This window comes from Bombina bombina, chromosome 8, assembly GCF_027579735.1.
Source record: "Bombina bombina isolate aBomBom1 chromosome 8, aBomBom1.pri, whole genome shotgun sequence".
Taxonomy (NCBI): domain Eukaryota; kingdom Metazoa; phylum Chordata; class Amphibia; order Anura; family Bombinatoridae; genus Bombina; species Bombina bombina.
The window spans coordinates 82,344,093-82,361,135 of NC_069506.1; the positions used below are offsets into that span (position 1 = coordinate 82,344,093).

Genomic DNA, 17,043 nt, shown 5'->3' on the forward strand with positions numbered 1-17,043 from the left:
GAATTTGGGGGTGAAGCCATCCGGACCAGGGGCTTTGCCCTGCGGCAGCTCCTTGATAGCTAGAAGGAGCTCTTGGGCTGTAAATTGTTTGTCTAAATCTTCAATATCAGTGTCGGACAATTTAGGGAGCTGCGTACCCTCTAGATAAGTATTTATACGGTGAAGCTTTTCTTCTACATTACCGGTGGGTAAATTATATAGGGAAGTATAGTATTGTGCAAACTGATTTACTATCTCAGAATTATTTAAATGGGCTGTGCCATTGGAATCCGTGATTTTAGTTATATGGGTTTTGTACCTCTTCTTACGTATTGACCTCGCTAATAGGCGACCTGCTTTATTGCTTTCAACAAAAAAACGTGATTTGGTGGTAAGGGCTCTCATGTGGGCGCTTTTAATTAAGTACTGGTTTAATGCTTCTCTGGCCTCCTGTGATCTCTGCAGCAGTGGCTGCGAGTGGGGATCTTTTTTTAACGCTTGTTCACATGCAGTAAACTCTGATGTTAAATTGGTAAAGTGGGCTGCACAGAGCTTACGCTGCCTATGAGTGTGTTCTATAATTACCCCTCGTATGTAGCATTTATATGCCTCCCAGTTTGTAACTGCCGATGTGTCTGTATGGGTATTAAAAGAAAAAAATTCTGATGTTTTTTCGGCCAAATCTGTGGTAATTAGGGGGTCTAGTAGAATCTGGTCATTTAGCTTCCACCGTTGTTGAAACCCTGGTCTGGCAGACCATAAAAAAGTGGAGTTAACCATACTGTGGTCTGACCAGGCGGTGTGATGTAACCTTGAGTCTACAAGTGAGTGGAGCATGTTCTGTTCACAAAAGATATAGTCTATACGTGTATATGTACGCTGAGGATTCGAGAAGAAGGAGAAATCTTTTGTGGAAGGATGGGCAATTCTCCACGTGTCAAAAAAGGGGATAGAGCCAATAGCCTTCCAATTGGCCTTTATTTGAGAATTCCTAATGTAGGATCTCCCTGATGATGTGTCTAACGTGGGGTTAACTGGGAAATTTAGATCGCCTCCCAAGAATATAGGACCTTTTGAAATATCGAGTATCTGGTTAATTACTTTTCTGAAAAAGGAAGGTTTAGGGCAGTTAGGGGCGTAGACATTTGCTAATGTAATTGGTCTCCCATAGTACAGCCCCACTAAGATTAGGAAGGTTTTCTGATTTAGATCAGATATTGCAGAGAGCAATAGGGGTGAGGGGGGAAAGAAGAAGGGAAAAAGGGGGATTCTGTTGAAGAATGTAGGGAAGAAAATGCTACAAGAAAGGCCAATTGCCACAGATTTGTGGAGGTGTTAGTATAGGAGGGTAGATGTAGTCGGAAGGAAGAGAAATAGAAAGCAGAGTTAAATATAATAGGGGGAAAGTACGGCCCGGCGGGGGGCCTCACAAACAGACCATATCTATAGAGAAGACGACTCTATATTAGGGCCAGAGTGAATAAAACATTAAAATGACATGAACATTACATTATAACTTGTAAACAGTGAAATTAACACAAGTTAGCATGTACCGGATAAGTCTTATTAAACGTTTGAACTGTGAGTCTTGTTGTACCTGAGGCCAAAAAGTATCCTAAGGTGAAAACAAAAGGTACAAGAACAAGTAACCATTTTCTGTAACATTATTAGCAGGGGGTGAGAAAGTCATTACAAAATAATGTGAGGCAGCTTCAGGCGAGGCGTGTGTGTGAACATATACTCACAACCTCTCAGGAACCAGGTCAAGAAGACGTGCTTGTATTATTCTCTGCTTGAGTAGGAGGGCTAGTGCAAATCTTCTTACGTTGTTGTTTACTGAGAACCTCCGACCATAACCTCCTTTGTGGCTTTGGCAGAGGAGAAGAGAATTTCTCCAACATAGGTGTGTCCGGTCCACGGCGTCATCCTTACTTGTGGGATATTCTCTTCCCCAACAGGAAATGGCAAAGAGCCCAGCAAAGCTGGTCACATGATCCCTCCTAGGCTCCGCCTACCCCAGTCATTCTCTTTGCCGTTGTACAGGCAACATCTCCACGGAGATGGCTTAGAGTTTTTTAGTGTTTAACTGTAGTTTTTCATTATTCAATCAAGAGTTTGTTATTTTCAAATAGTGCTGGTACGTACTATTTACTCAGAAACAGAAAAGAGATGAAGAATTCTGTTTGTATGAGGAAAATGATTTTAGCAACCGTAACTAAAATCCATGGCTGTTCCACACAGGACTGTTGAGAGCAATTAACTTCAGTTGGGGGAACAGTTTGCAGTCCCTTGCTGCTTGAGGTATGACACATTCTAACAAGACGATGTAATGCTGGAAGCTGTCATTTTCCCTATGGGATCCGGTAAGCCATGTTTATTACGATTGTAAATAAGGGCTTCACAAGGGCTTATTTAAACTGTAGACTTTTTCTGGGCTAAATCGATTGATTATTAACACATATTTAGCCTTGAGGAATCATTTTATCTGGGTATTTTGATATAATAATATCGGCAGGCACTGTTTTAGACACCTTATTCTTTAGGGGCTTTCCCAAAGCATAGGCAGAGTCTCATTTTCGCGCCGGTGTTGCGCACTTGTTTTTTGAGAGGCATGGCATGCAGTCGCATGTGAGAGGAGCTCTGATACTTATAAAAGACTTCTGAAGGCGTCATTTGGTATCGTATTCCCCTTTGGGTTTGGTTGGGTCTCAGCAAAGCAGATACCAGGGACTGTAAAGGGGTTTAAAGCTTAAAACGGCTCCGGTTCCGTTATTTTAAGGGTTAAAGCTTCCAAAATTGGTGTGCAATATTTTCAAGGCTTTAAGACGCTGTGGTGAAAATTTGGTGAATTTTGAACAATTCCTTCATGTTTTTTCGCAATTGCAGTAATAAAGTGTGTTCAGTTTAAAATTTAAAGTGACAGTAACGGTTTTATTTTAAAACGTTTTTTGTACTTTCTGATCAAGTTTATGCCTGTTTAACATGTCTGAACTACCAGATAGACTGTGTTCTGAATGTGGGGAAGCCAGAATTCCTATTCATTTAAATAAATGTGATTTATGTGATAATGACAATGATGCCCAATATGATTCCTCAAGTGAGGGGAGTAAGCATGGTACTGCATCATTCCCTCCTTCGTCTACACGAGTCTTGCCCACTCAGGAGGCCCCTAGTACATCTAGCGCGCCAATACTCCTTACTATGCAACAATTAACGGCTGTAATGGATAATTCTGTCAAAAACATTTTAGCCAAAATGAACCCTTGTCAGCGTAAGCGTGGCTGCTCTGTTTTAGTTACTGAAGAGCATGACGACGCTGATATTAATATCTCTGAAGGGCCCCTAACCCAATCTGAGGGGGCCAGGGAGGTTTTGTCTGAGGGAGAAATTACTGATTTAGGGAACATTTCTCAGCAGGCTGAATCTGATGTGATTACATTTAAATTTAAATTGGAACATCTCCGCATTTTGCTTAAGGAGGTATTATCCACTCTGGATGATTGTGAAAATTTAGTCATCCCAGAGAAACTATGTAAAATGGACAAGTTCCTAGAGGTGCCGGGGCTCCCAGAAGCTTTTCCTATACCCAAGCGGGTGGCGGACATTGTTAATAAAGAATGGGAAAGGCCCGGTATTCCTTTCGTCCCTCCCCCCATATTTAAAAAATTGTTTCCTATGGTCGACCCCAGAAAGGACTTATGGCAGTCAGTCCCCAAGGTCGAGGGAGCGGTTTCTACTTTAAACAAACGCACCACTATTCCCATAGAGGATAGTTGTGCTTTCAAAGATCCTATGGATAAAAAATTAGAAGGTTTGCTTAAAAAGATGTTTGTTCAGCAGGGTTACCTTCTACAACCCATTTCATGCATTGTCCCTGTCACTACTGCCGCATATTTCTGGTTTGATGAACTGCTTAAGGTGCTCGATAGTGACTCTCCTCCTTATGAGGAGATTATGGACAGAATCAATGCTCTCAAATTGGCTAATTCTTTCACTCTAGACGCCTCTTTGCAATTGGCTAAGTTAGCGGCTAAGAACTCTGGGTTTGCTATTGTGGCGCGCAGAGCGCTTTGGTTGAAATCTTGGTCGGCTGATGCGTCTTCCAAGAACAAGCTACTAAACATTCCTTTCAAGGGGAAAACGTTGTTTGGTCCTGACTTGAAGGAGATTATCTCTGATATCACTGGGGGTAAGGGCCACGCCCTTCCTCAGGATCGGCCTTTCAAGGCAAAAAATAGACCTAATTTTCGTCCCTTTCGTAAAAACGGACCAGCCCAAGGTGCTACGTCCTCTAAGCAAGAGGGTAATACTTCTCAGGCCAAGCCAGCTTGGAGACCAATGCAAGGCTGGAACAAGGGAAAGCAGGCCAAGAAACCTGCCACTGCTACCAAGACAGCATGAAATATTGGCCCCCGATCCGGGACCGGATCTGGTGGGGGGCAGACTCTCTCTCTTCGCTCAGGCTTGGGCAAGAGATGTTCTGGATCCTTGGGCGCTAGAAATAGTCTCCCAGGGTTATCTTCTGGAATTCAAGGGACTTCCCCCAAGGGGGAGGTTCCACAGGTCGCAGTTGTCTTCAGACCACATAAAAAGACAGGCGTTCTTACATTGTGTAGAAGACCTGTTAAAAATGGGAGTGATTCATCCTGTTCCATTAAGAGAACAAGGGATGGGGTTCTACTCCAATCTGTTCATAGTTCCCAAAAAAGAGGGAACGTTCAGACCAATCCTAGATCTCAAGATCTTAAACAAATTTCTCAAGGTCCCATCGTTCAAGATGGAAACCATTCGAACTATCCTTCCTTCCATCCAGGAAGGTCAATTCATGACCACGGTGGATTTAAAGGATGCGTATCTACATATTCCTATCCACAAGGAACATCATCGGTTCCTAAGGTTTGCATTCCTGGACAAACATTACCAGTTCGTGGCGCTTCCTTTCGGATTAGCCACTGCTCCAAGGATTTTCACAAAGGTACTAGGGTCCCTTCTAGCGGTGCTAAGACCAAGGGGCATTGCAGTAGTACCTTACCTGGACGACATTCTGATTCAAGCGTCGTCCCTTCCTCAAGCAAAGGCTCACACGGACATTGTCCTGGCCTTTCTCAGATCTCACGGCTGGAAAGTGAACGTGGAAAAGAGTTCTCTATCCCCGTCAACAAGGGTTCCCTTCTTGGGAACAATTATAGACTCCTTAGAAATGAGGATCTTTCTAACAGAGGCCAGAAAAACAAAGCTTCTGGACACACAATATCACAACTGTGGCATATGTCAATCATCAGGGTGGGTCTCACAGTCCCCTAGCTATGAAAGAAGTATCTCGGATACTTTCTTGGGCGGAATCCAGCTCTTGTCTAATTTATGCGGTACATATCCCATGTGTAGACAATTGGGAAGCGGATTATCTCAGCCGTCAGACTTTACATCCGGGGGAGTGGTCTCTCATCCAACCTGCTTATATCTTCCCGCCTCTAGTTCTTCTTCCAAGAGTAATCTCCAAGATCATCATGGAACAATCGTTTGTGTTTCTGGTAGCACCAGCATGGCCTCACAGGTTCTGGTATGCGGATCTTGTCCGGATGTCCAGTTGCCAACCTTGGCCACTTCCTTTAAGACCAGACCTTCTGTCTCTAGGACAGTGTTTCCATCAGGATCTCAAATCGTTAAATTTGAAGGTGTTGTAAGGTTCCAGATAGATTGTCTCCATGATTCTCTCTCCTACAGATCAAAGAAGGCTAAAGTTGGTTTCAGCCAGTGTTCCCTCTAAGGCCAGGTTTGTGAGCAGCTCAGCAATGAAACAGTTAATTAGAGCAATTAGCAAACACTACACTGCAAGGTGTGATTATTATATTAACTGTTTCACTGCTGGGCCGCTCACAAAACTGGCCTTAGAGGGAACACTGGTTTCAGCCTGTCAAAATCTTCATTCTTTCCTTTTCCCCACTGTTGCTCCTTGTATGGAGGTTCTAGGTCTTATGATTGCAGCATCAGTTGCTATTAATTTCATATGAGACCACTTCAGCTTTGTGTGCCACACTAGAGTTGCAGTGATCATACTCTGCTATCTCAGAGAATTTTTCTAGATCCCAAAACAAGGCACTCTCAGTCTTGGTGGCTGAATCACCAGCCTATTTTGCAGGGGACTACTTTTGCTAGTCCTACTTGGTCTGTGATCTCTACAGATGCAAGTCTTTCAGGGTTGGCATCTTTTTGGGGGTCTCTGATAGCACAGGGAGTTTGGGTTTTCTTGGAAGGGAAGGTTGCCAATAAACATTCTAGAACTTTTCAATTTTTAGAGCTCTTCAAGCTTGGCCCTTGTTGAAGGGAGAGTCTTTTCTCCGGTTTCAGTCAGACAATGTCACAGCAGGGACTTATATAAACCATCAAGGGGGACTCACAGTCCCTTAGTCATGAGAGAAGTTTTTCATATTCTCTCTTGGGCAGAGGCCAATTTCTGTCTAATTTCTGCAATTCACATCCCAGGGATGCTCAATTGGGAAGCAGATTTTCTCAGGGGTCAGTTCCTTCAACCAGGGGAATGGTCTCTTCATCTGGAAGTATTCAATCAGATTATGGATCTTTAGGGTCTCCATGTGTTAGATCTGAAGGCCTCTCAGTTGAAAACAAACTTCTCAGTTACTTTGCAAGGTCAAGGGATCCTCAGGCGGAGTTTGTGAATGCTCCATGGTCTTTTCAGCTTGCCTTTGTGTTTCCTCCTCTGGTGCTTCTTCCCAGTGTAGTTTCCAAGATCAGGCAAGATAATTAATCAGTGATCTTGATTTCTCCAGCCTGGCCTTGCATATTCTGGTATTCAGATCTAGTCCAGATGTCCATTTGCCCTCCCTGACTTCTTCCTCTAAGGCCAGATTTTCTTTGCCAAGGTCCGTTTTTCCGTCAGGATCTGCAATTTCTAAACTTGATTGCATAGAGATTGAACGGTTAGTTATTAAGCATAGAGTTTTCTCAGATTCTGTGATTGAGACCCTGATTAAGGCTCGGAAGCCAGTCACCGGGAAAATGTATTTTTAAGTTTGGGAAACTTATTTCTTGGTGTCTTGATCATGGTTTTCCCTGGCATTCTTTCAGATTCCTAGAATTTTGTAATTTTTTGTAAGATGGTTTGGACAAAGGTTTGTCAGCTAGTTCTTTGAAAGGTCATATTTCTGCTCTTTCAGTTCTGTTTCACAAAAGGATTGCTTATCTTCCTGCTGTTCTTGGTTTTCTTCAGGCTTTGGTTCGTATTAAACCAATTTCTCAACCTTGGAACCTGATTTTAGTGCCAGACGTTTTGCATGCTCCTCCATTTGAGCCTATGCATATGGTTGACATTAAAGGGATACTGAACCCATTTTTTTCTTTAATGATTCAGATAGAGCATGCAGTTTTAAACAACTTTCTGATTTACTCCTCTTATCAATTTTTTGTCGTTCTTTTGGTATCTTTATTTGAATAAGCAGGAATGTAACCTTACGAGCCGGTCCATCTTTGGTTCAGCACCTGGACAGAGCTTGCTGATTGGTGGCTAAATGCAGCCTCCACTCAACAAGTGCTAGACAGGGTTCTGAACCAAAAATGGGCCGGCTCCAAAGCTTACATTACAGCTTTTACAAATAAAGATAGCAAGAGAATGAAGAAAAATTGATAATAGGAGTAAATTAGAAAGTTGTTTAAAATTGCATGCTCTGTCTGAATCATGAAAGACATAATTTGGGTTCAGTATCCCTTTAAGTTTCCTGGAAAGTATTGTTTAGTTTGGCTATTTCCTTTGCTAGAACAGTTTCTGATCTTTCTGCTTTTTCTTGTGATTCTCGTTATCTGATTTTTCATCAGGGTAACAGTGTTAATTTCGTCGACTAAAACTAAAGAAATTCTGATGACTAAAATACGAATAAAACTAAAATGACATTTTAGTTAAAAAAACTATGACTAAAACTAAATCAAAATGACATTTTAGTCAAAAGACTATGACTAAAACTAAATCAAAATTTGCTGACAAAAACATTTTATGCAAGTTGTTATAATCAATCCATATCCAAGTACTGCTCTTTTGTAAAATTTACGAAACTTAATATTATTACATTTTAAGATATATAAAGACATGTTATATACCACAACAGTTAAATCTGTTAAATCTGTATTGCATGTTCAAACCTTAATACCATAAATAAAAACAGGTTAATAAACCTTTACTCCAGGAGTATATAATGAGTTTGGAAGTTTTTGAGCAGTGCTAATATCGTTGCCGAACCTTCTTCGAATCTGTGAACAATCAATTGATTCTTCCTATAGAAATAAGAATAACCCACAAATATGGGTTTAAGTTATGCTGTGTCTGTGCTAGCTGCAGAAACTTTTTGTTGTGTTGAGTTACTTGATACTTGTTTTAATTATTAACAGAGAACTGTTAAAGTTTTTATATTGGGCAATATGTTCAATATAGCCAATACAGTTTACAGTTTTGTTTTTTTATATTTTAAAGTTGCACTTCTGTTTGTTTATGAAACTTGGTTTTATTTAATTTTAAGTTTAATAAAGATGTTACATATCACAATGGCTAAATCTGTGTCTGTATTGCATGTTTAAACCTTAATACCATAAATATTAACATGTGTTATGTTTACTCCTGGAGTATATAATCAGTTTGCAAATTATAGAGAAATGCTTAAATAATGCATTACACTTTAACTAAACCCCTTAGATTTTAGTTGAATAAAATCTACTGGAGATTTAGTCGACTAAAATCTACTGGAGATTCAATCGACTAAAACTAGACTAAAACTAAATTAATTCAGATGACTAAAATACGACTAAAACTAAAATGGCATTTTAGTCAAAAGACTAAAAATAAGACTAAATTGAAATTTGCCGTCAAAATTAACACTGCAGGGTAAGGCAGTTTTAAGAACCAAGTTTTATTTTCTTCCTAAGGATGTTTCCTCAGATATTTTAAGCAGGCAAATTGTTTTCCCTTCTTTGTGTTCTAATCCTAATAATTCTTCAGAGAGGCTTCTTCACAATTTGGATGTGGTTTGAGCCTTAAAGTACTATGTCAATGTTACTAAGGATTTCAGACAAACTTCTAGTTTGTTTTTTCACTTTTTTGGTTCTGTGTGAGATCAGAAAGCTTCTGTTGTATCTTTTGGCTTCTTAGTTAATGCTTTTGATACGTGAAGCTTACTTGAAAGCGGGCCAGACCCCTTCTAATCGGATTACTGCTCATTCTACTAGATCAATGGCTACTTCTTGGGCTTTCAAGAATGAAGTTTCTGTTGACCAAATTTGCAAAGCAGCTACATGGTCTTCTTTGCATACTTTCACAAAATTCTACCATTTTGATGTTTTCATTTCTTCTGAGGCAGCTTTTAGTAGAAAGGTCCTTCAGGCTGTTGTGTCTGGGTAATTTTGCCTGTTGGTTGTTTTTAAGTGCATGCAAATATTTATATATATATATATATATATATATATATATATATATATATATATATATATATATATAATGTACAGTCTTTTAAGGGTTGTGGATTTAGTTTCCATATGGAAAAAAGATGTTTCCTATTCCACCTTATCTTTAATTACTTGTGGACTCTCCAAAGCTTTTGGTATTGGTTCCCAGGAGTAATGGAATGTGGACTCTTTATCACCTTGATGAAAGAAAACATAATTTATGCTTACCTGATGAATTCATTTCTTTCATGGTGGTAAGAGTCCATGAGTCCACACCCTCTTTTTTTTTTTTTTTTTTTGGTAATAGTTTATTCTTTTGTAGCACATTTTTTATCCCGGCTCCTATATTATTTGCTCTTTATTTCTTTTCCTTACTTTTTTGGCTTGGCCATACATCAGAATAATTACCATAGAGGTGGGAGGGGTTATATAGAGCTCTTGGGGTTTGGGAATCTTTGCCTCCTTTTAGTGGCAGGGAAGGTAATTCACTGGGGTAATGGATTGTGGACTCTTACTACCTTAAAGGGATACTAAACCCAAATTTTTTCTTTAATGATTCAGATTGAGCATGCAATTTTAAGCAACTTTCTAATTTACTCCTAATATAAATTTTTATTCGTTCTCTTGCTATCTGTATTTAAAAAGTAGGAATTTAAATCTTAGGAGCCAGCCCATTTTAGGTTCAGCACCATGGATAGCGCTTGCTTATTGGTGGATACAATTAGCAAACCAATAAGCAAGCATAACCCAGGTTCTCAACCAAAAATGGGCTAGCTCTTAAGCTTTACATTCCTGCTTTTTAAATAAAGATAGCAAGAGAATGAAGAAAAAATATAAAAGAAGTAAATTAAAAAGTTGCTTAAAATTGCGTGTTCTATCTGAATCATTAAAGAAAAAATTGGGTTTAGTGTCCCTTTAAAATAAATTAACTTATCAGGTGAGCATGAATTATGTTTTCTAATTAGCTGTTGCATAGATTTCAACTATCTCAAATTATTTTGACATTGATTTAAGATCATAATTGAACATATTTATATCTATTCATCTTGTTAGATTCAGCTGCCTACACTGGACATCAGGCTCTCTTATAATGATGTTCAGTTGTTTCTGGCTATTGCTAAATCAATTCCAGAACAGGCAAAGCCTGGTGTACCCCAATCTTCTGAACAAGATGCCGCCAGCAGTATCTCAGGATCTGTTAAAGAAGCTGAAATTGCATCTGGGAGCACAAGAGAGGCACAAAGACGTTCTATAGATCCTGTTCTTGGTAAGGAACATTGTTTTTCTGCCGTAAATATTATTTATTTACATTATCTTAAAGGGAGATACAAGTAAAATTAGTAAAAGTACAACCGTGCATCTCAAATTTGATTAGGTACATTTCTGTTAAAAAAAAAAAAAAAAACATGCTTAGAAGAGTTTCCGTTCAAAAGTTCATCTTAAAGGGACATGAAACCCACATTTTTTTATTTCTTGATTTAGAAAGAGCATGCAATTTTAAACAACTTTCCAATTTACGTAATTCTCTTTATATCTTTTGTTGAAAAGCATATCTAAATATGCTCAGTAGCTGCACATAGAGTCCTTATGTGATTGTCTCACCCATGTCATTGCTATTTCTTTAACAAAGGATATCTGAAGCAAATTAAATAATAGAAGTAAATTGGAATGTTGTTTAAAATTGTATTCTCTACCTGAATCATGAAAGAAAAATATTGGGTTTCATGTCACTTTAAATGCAATCCCACTGTAGATACATAAGTTGTTTTCATGCACATTCTCCATCAGTGCATGCGCTGAATGCCAGTAATGTCACATGACACATCACCCACCATGCAATAGTTGCATGTGGGATTACTGAAGCGGTGATAGCTGATCGTCTAAGTTGCTTCAACTTGAAGCCAGATGTAAATATGAACTTAAATCATCATATCCACATTAAAAAATGTACAGGTACAAATCCCCAAATCCAGATTTCCAAAATCCAGAACTATTCATAAATTCATTAATATTTAGAAACAAAAATGATTAAAAGTTATCACTGTTTCCCTGTCAGTAAGTCACAATCTTCTCTGTCTGTGTCTTTGGTTTGTTTATTTTGTGTTTTCAAATGCAAATGCTAGTCTGTATTTATTTAAAACTGCTATTTAATTTAATTAGAATTTTTGTTGTTTAAAAAGATAAATAATCTCTTTATTACCCATTCCCCAGTTTTGCGTAACCAGCACTGTTATAATAATACATGTTTTACCTTTATAATTATCTTATATCTAAGCCTCTGCAAACTCCCCCTTTATTTCAGTTTTTTTGACAGACTTGCATTTTAGCCCATCAGTGCTCACTCATAGGAGCTTCACGTGCATGAGCTCAATGTTATCTATATGAAACACATGAACTAACGCCCTCTAGTGGTGAAAACCTGTCAAAATGCCTTCAGATTAGAGGCGCCTTCAAGGTCAAAGAAATTAGCATATCAGCCTCCTAGGATTAGCTTTCAATTAAGAATACCAAGAGAACAAAGCAAAATTGGTGATAAAAGTAAATTGGAAAGTTGTTTAAAATGACATGCCCTATTTGAATCATGAAAGTTTATTTTGGACTTGACTTTCCCTTTAAGGAGCAACAGACTGATTCATTATTTCTCCAACATAGGTGTGTCCGGTCCACGGCGTCATCCTTACTTGTGGGATATTCTCTTCCCCAACAGGAAATGGCAAAGAGCCCAGCAAAGCTGGTCACATGATCCCTCCTAGGCTCCGCCTACCCTAGTCATTCTCTTTGCCGTTGCACAGGCAACATCTCCACGGAGATGGCTAAGAGTTTTTTGGTGTTTAAATGTAGTTTTTATTCTTCAATCAAGTGTTTGTTATTTTAAAATAGTGCTGGTATGTACTATTTACTCTGAAACAGAAAAGAGAAGAAGATTTCTGTTTGTAAGAGGAAGATGATTTTAGCAAACGTTACTAAAATCGATTGCTGTTTCCACACAGGACTGTTGAGATGAAGTAACTTCAGTTGGGGGAAGCAGTTGGCAGACTTTTCTGCCTGAGGTATGACTGGCCACATTTCTAACAAGACTTTGTAATGCTGGAAGGCTGTCATTTTCCCTATGGGGACCGGTAAGCCATTTTCTTAGATTAAGTAAAAGAATAAAGGGCTTTATAAGGGCTTAAAAAACTGGTAGACATTTTTCTGGGCTAAAACGATTACTTTGCTAAGCATATTTGGCAGATTATAACTCTTTATAGTTATTATAATCTTGGGGATTGTTGTTAAAAAACGGCAGGCACTGTATGGACACCTTTTTCAGATGGGGGCCTTCTCTAGTCATAAGCAGAGCCTCATTTTCGCGCCACTAATGCGCAGTTGTTTTTGGAAAGCAAGGCATGCAGATGCATGTGTGAGGAGCTAAGAACCACTGAAAAAGCTTATAGAAGGCGTCATTTGGTATCGTATTCCCCTCTGGGCTTGGTTGGGTCTCAGCAAAGCAGATACCTTGGACTGTATAGGGGTTAAATGTAAAAACGGCTCCGGTTCCGTTATTTTAAGGGTTAAAGCTTTCAAATTTGGTGTGCAATACTTTTAAGGCTTTAAGACAATGTGGTGAAATTTTGGTGAATTTTGAACAATTGCTTCATGCTTTTTCGCATATTCAGTAATAAAGTGTGTTCTGTTTAAAATTTAAAGTGACAGTAACGGTTTTATTTTAAAACGTTTTTTGTGCTTTGTTGACAAGTTTAAGCCTGTTTAACATGTCTGAACCATCAGATAAGCGATGTTCTATATGTATGAAAGCCAATGTGTCTCCCCATTTAAATATATGTGATAATTGTGACATAGTGTCCAAACAAAGTAGGGACAATGATACCACAGATAATAATATTGCCCAAGATGATTCTTCAGATGAGGGGAGTAAGCATGGTACTGCATCATCCCCTTCTGTGTCTACACCAGTTTTGCCCACACAAGAGGCCCCTAGTACATCTAGTGCGCCAATACTTATTACCATGCAACAATTAACGGCTGTTATGGATAATTCTATTGCAAATATTTTATCTAAAATGCCTACTTATCAGAGAAAGCGCGATTGCTCTGTTTTAAACACTGAAGAGCAAGAGGACGCTGATGATAACGTTTCTGACATACCCTCACACCAATCTGAAGAGGCCAGGAGGGAGGTTTTGTCTGAGGGAGAAATTTCAGATTCAGGAAAAATTTCTCAACAAGCTGAACCTGATGTTGTAACATTTAAATTTAAATTAGAACATCTCCGCGCACTGCTTAAGGAGGTATTATCTACTCTGGATGATTGTGACAATTTGGTCATTCCAGAGAAATTATGTAAGATGGACAAGTTCCTAGAGGTTCCGGTGCCCCCCGATGCTTTTCCTATACCCAAGCGGGTGGCGGACATAGTAAATAAGGAATGGGAAAGGCCCGGCATACCTTTTGTTCCTCCCCCTATATTTAAGAAATTATTTCCTATAGTCGACCCCAGAAAGGACTTATGGCAGACAGTCCCTAAGGTCGAGGGGGCGGTCTCTACTCTAAACAAACGCACTACTATTCCCATAGAAGATAGTTGTGCTTTCAAAGATCCTATGGATAAAAAATTAGAGGGTTTGCTTAAAAAGATGGTTGTTCAGCAAGGTTACCTTCTACAACCAATTTCATGCATTGTTCCTGTCACTACGGCAGCGTGTTTCTGGTTCGAAGAACTAGAAAAGTCGCTCAATAAAGAATCTTCGTATGAGGAGGTTATGGACAGAGTTCAAGCACTTAAATTGGCTAACTCTTTTATTCTAGATGCCGCTTTGCAATTAGCTAGTTTAGCGGCGAAAAATTCAGGGTTTGCTATCGTGGCGCGCAGAGCGCTTTGGCTAAAGTCTTGGTCAGCGGATGTGTCTTCCAAGATAAAATTGCTTAACATCCCTTTCAAGGGTAAAACACTGTTTAGTCCTGATTTGAAAGAGATTATTTCAGACATCACCGAGGGAAAGGGCCATGCCCTTCCTCAGGATAGGTCTTTTAAGGCTAGAAATAAGCCTAATTTTCATCCCGTTCGCAGAAACGGACCAGCCTCTACTTCTACATCCTCTAAGCAAGAGGGCAATACTTCTCAACCCAAACCAGCCTGGAGACCGATGCAAGGCTTGAACAAGGGTAAGCAGGCCAAGAAGCCTGCCACTGCTACCAAAACAGCATGAAGGGATGGCCCCCGATCCGGGACCGGATCTGGTGGGGGGCAGACTTTCTCTCTTTGCTCAGGCCTGGGCAAGAGATGTTCAGGATCCTTGGGCACTAGAAATAGTTTCTCAAGGTTATCTCCTGGAATTCAAGGAACTACCCCCAAGGGGAAGGTTCCACAGGTCTCAATTATCTTCAAACCAAATAAAAAGACAGGCATTCTTACTTTGTGTAGAAGACCTGTTAAAGATGGGAGTAATTCATCCAGTTCCAATAGGAGAACAAGGGATGGGGTTTTACTCCAACCTGTTCATAGTTCCCAAAAAAGAGGGAACATTCAGACCAATTTTAGATCTCAAGATCCTAAACAAATTTCTCAGGGTTCCATCGTTCAAAATGGAAACCATTCGAACGATCCTTCCTACCATCCAGGAAGGTCAATTTATGACCACGGTGGATTTAAAGGATGCGTACCTACATATTCCGATCCACAAGGAACATCATCAGTTCCTAAGGTTCGCTTTTCTGGACAAGCATTACCAGTTTGTGGCACTTCCATTCGGATTAGCGACTGCTCCGAGAATTTTCACAAAGGTACTAGGGTCCCTTCTAGCGGTTCTAAGACCAAGGGGCATTGCAGTAGTACCGTACTTGGACGACATCCTGATTCAAGCGTCGTCTCTGTCAAAAGCAAAGGCTCATACAGACATCGTCCTAGCCTTTCTCAGATCTCACGGATGGAAAGTGAACATAGAAAAAAGTTCTCTTTCCCCGTCAACAAGAGTTCCTTTTTTGGGAACAATAATAGACTCCTTAGAAATGAGGATTTTTCTGACAGAGGTCAGAAAATCAAAACTTCTAAGCTCTTGTCAAGTACTTCATTCTGTTCTTCGTCCTTCCATAGCGCAGTGCATGGAAGTAATAGGATTGATGGTTGCAGCAATGGACATAGTTCCTTTTGCACGAATTCATCTAAGACCATTACAACTGTGCATGCTCAGACAGTGGAATGGGGATTATACAGACTTGTCTCCGACGATTCAAGTAGATCAAAGGACCAGAGATTCACTCCGTTGGTGGCTGATCCTGGACAACCTGTCACAGGGAATGAGCTTCCGCAGACCAGAGTGGGTCATTGTCACGACCGACGCCAGTCTGGTGGGCTGGGGCGCGGTCTGGGAACCCCTGAAAGCTCAGGGTCTATGGTCTCGGGAAGAATCTCTTCTCCCGATAAACATTCTGGAACTGAGAGCGATATTCAATGCTCTCAAAGCTTGGCCTCATCTAGCAAAGGCCAAATTCATAAGGTTTCAATCAGACAACATGACGACAGTTGCATATATCAACCATCAGGGGGGAACAAGGAGTTCCCTGGCGATGGAGGAAGTGACCAAGATAATTCAATGGGCGGAGGATCACTCCTGCCACTTGTCTGCAATCCACATCCCAGGAGTGGAAAATTGGGAAGCGGATTTTCTGAGTCGTCAGACATTCCATCCGGGGGAGTGGGAACTCCATCCGGAAATCTTTGCCCAAATAACTCGATTATGGGGCATTCCAGACATGGATCTGATGGCCTCTCGTCAGAACTTCAAGGTTCCTTGTTACGGGTCCAGATCCAGGGATCCCAAGGCGACTCTAGTAGATGCACTAGTAGCACCTTGGACCTTCAACCTAGCTTATGTATTCCCACCGTTTCCTCTCATTCCCAGGCTGGTAGCCAGGATCAATCAGGAGAGGGCTTCGGTGATCTTGATAGCTCCTGCGTGGCCACGCAGGACTTGGTATGCAGACCTGGTGAATATGTCATCGGCTCCACCATGGAAGCTACCTTTGAGACAGGACCTTCTTGTTCAAGGTCCATTCGAACATCCGAATCTGGTTTCCCTCCAACTGACTGCTTGGAGATTGAACGCTTGATTTTATCAAAGCGTGGGTTTTCAGATTCTGTAATAGATACTCTGATTCAGGCTAGAAAGCCTGTAACTAGAAAAATTTACCATAAGATATGGAAAAAATATATCTGTTGGTGTGAATCTAAAGGATTCCCATGGAACAAGATAAAAATTCCTAAGATTCTATCCTTTCTACAAGAAGGTTTGGAGAAAGGATTATCTGCAAGTTCTCTGAAGGGACAGATCTCTGCGTTATCTGTTTTACTTCACAAAAGGCTGGCAGCTGTGCCAGACGTTCAAGCGTTTGTTCAGGCTCTGGTTAGAATCAAGCCTGTTTACAGACCTTTGACTCCTCCCTGGAGTCTTAATCTAGTTCTTTCAGTTCTTCAAGGGGTTCCGTTTGAACCCTTACATTCCGTAGATATTAAGTTATTATCTTGGAAAGTTTTGTTTTTGGTTGCAATTTCTTCTGCTAGAAGAGTTTCTGAGTTATCTGCTCTGCAGTGTTCTCCGCCCTATCTGGTGTTCCATGCAGATA

General features: G+C 40.2%; 1 protein-coding gene across 3 annotated transcripts in view; it reads left to right on the forward strand.

Moving 5' to 3' along the window:
- The window catches only part of VPS13D (vacuolar protein sorting 13 homolog D), a 1,255,097-nt gene that overhangs the window by 385,995 nt on the left and 852,059 nt on the right, over positions 1-17,043 (forward strand). For all 3 annotated transcript variants that reach the window (XM_053690423.1, XM_053690422.1, XM_053690424.1), the window contains one exon: positions 10,477-10,690. In XM_053690423.1, coding sequence (XP_053546398.1) covers positions 10,477-10,690 — 214 coding nt within the window. The remainder of the gene's footprint in view (positions 1-10,476; positions 10,691-17,043) is intronic.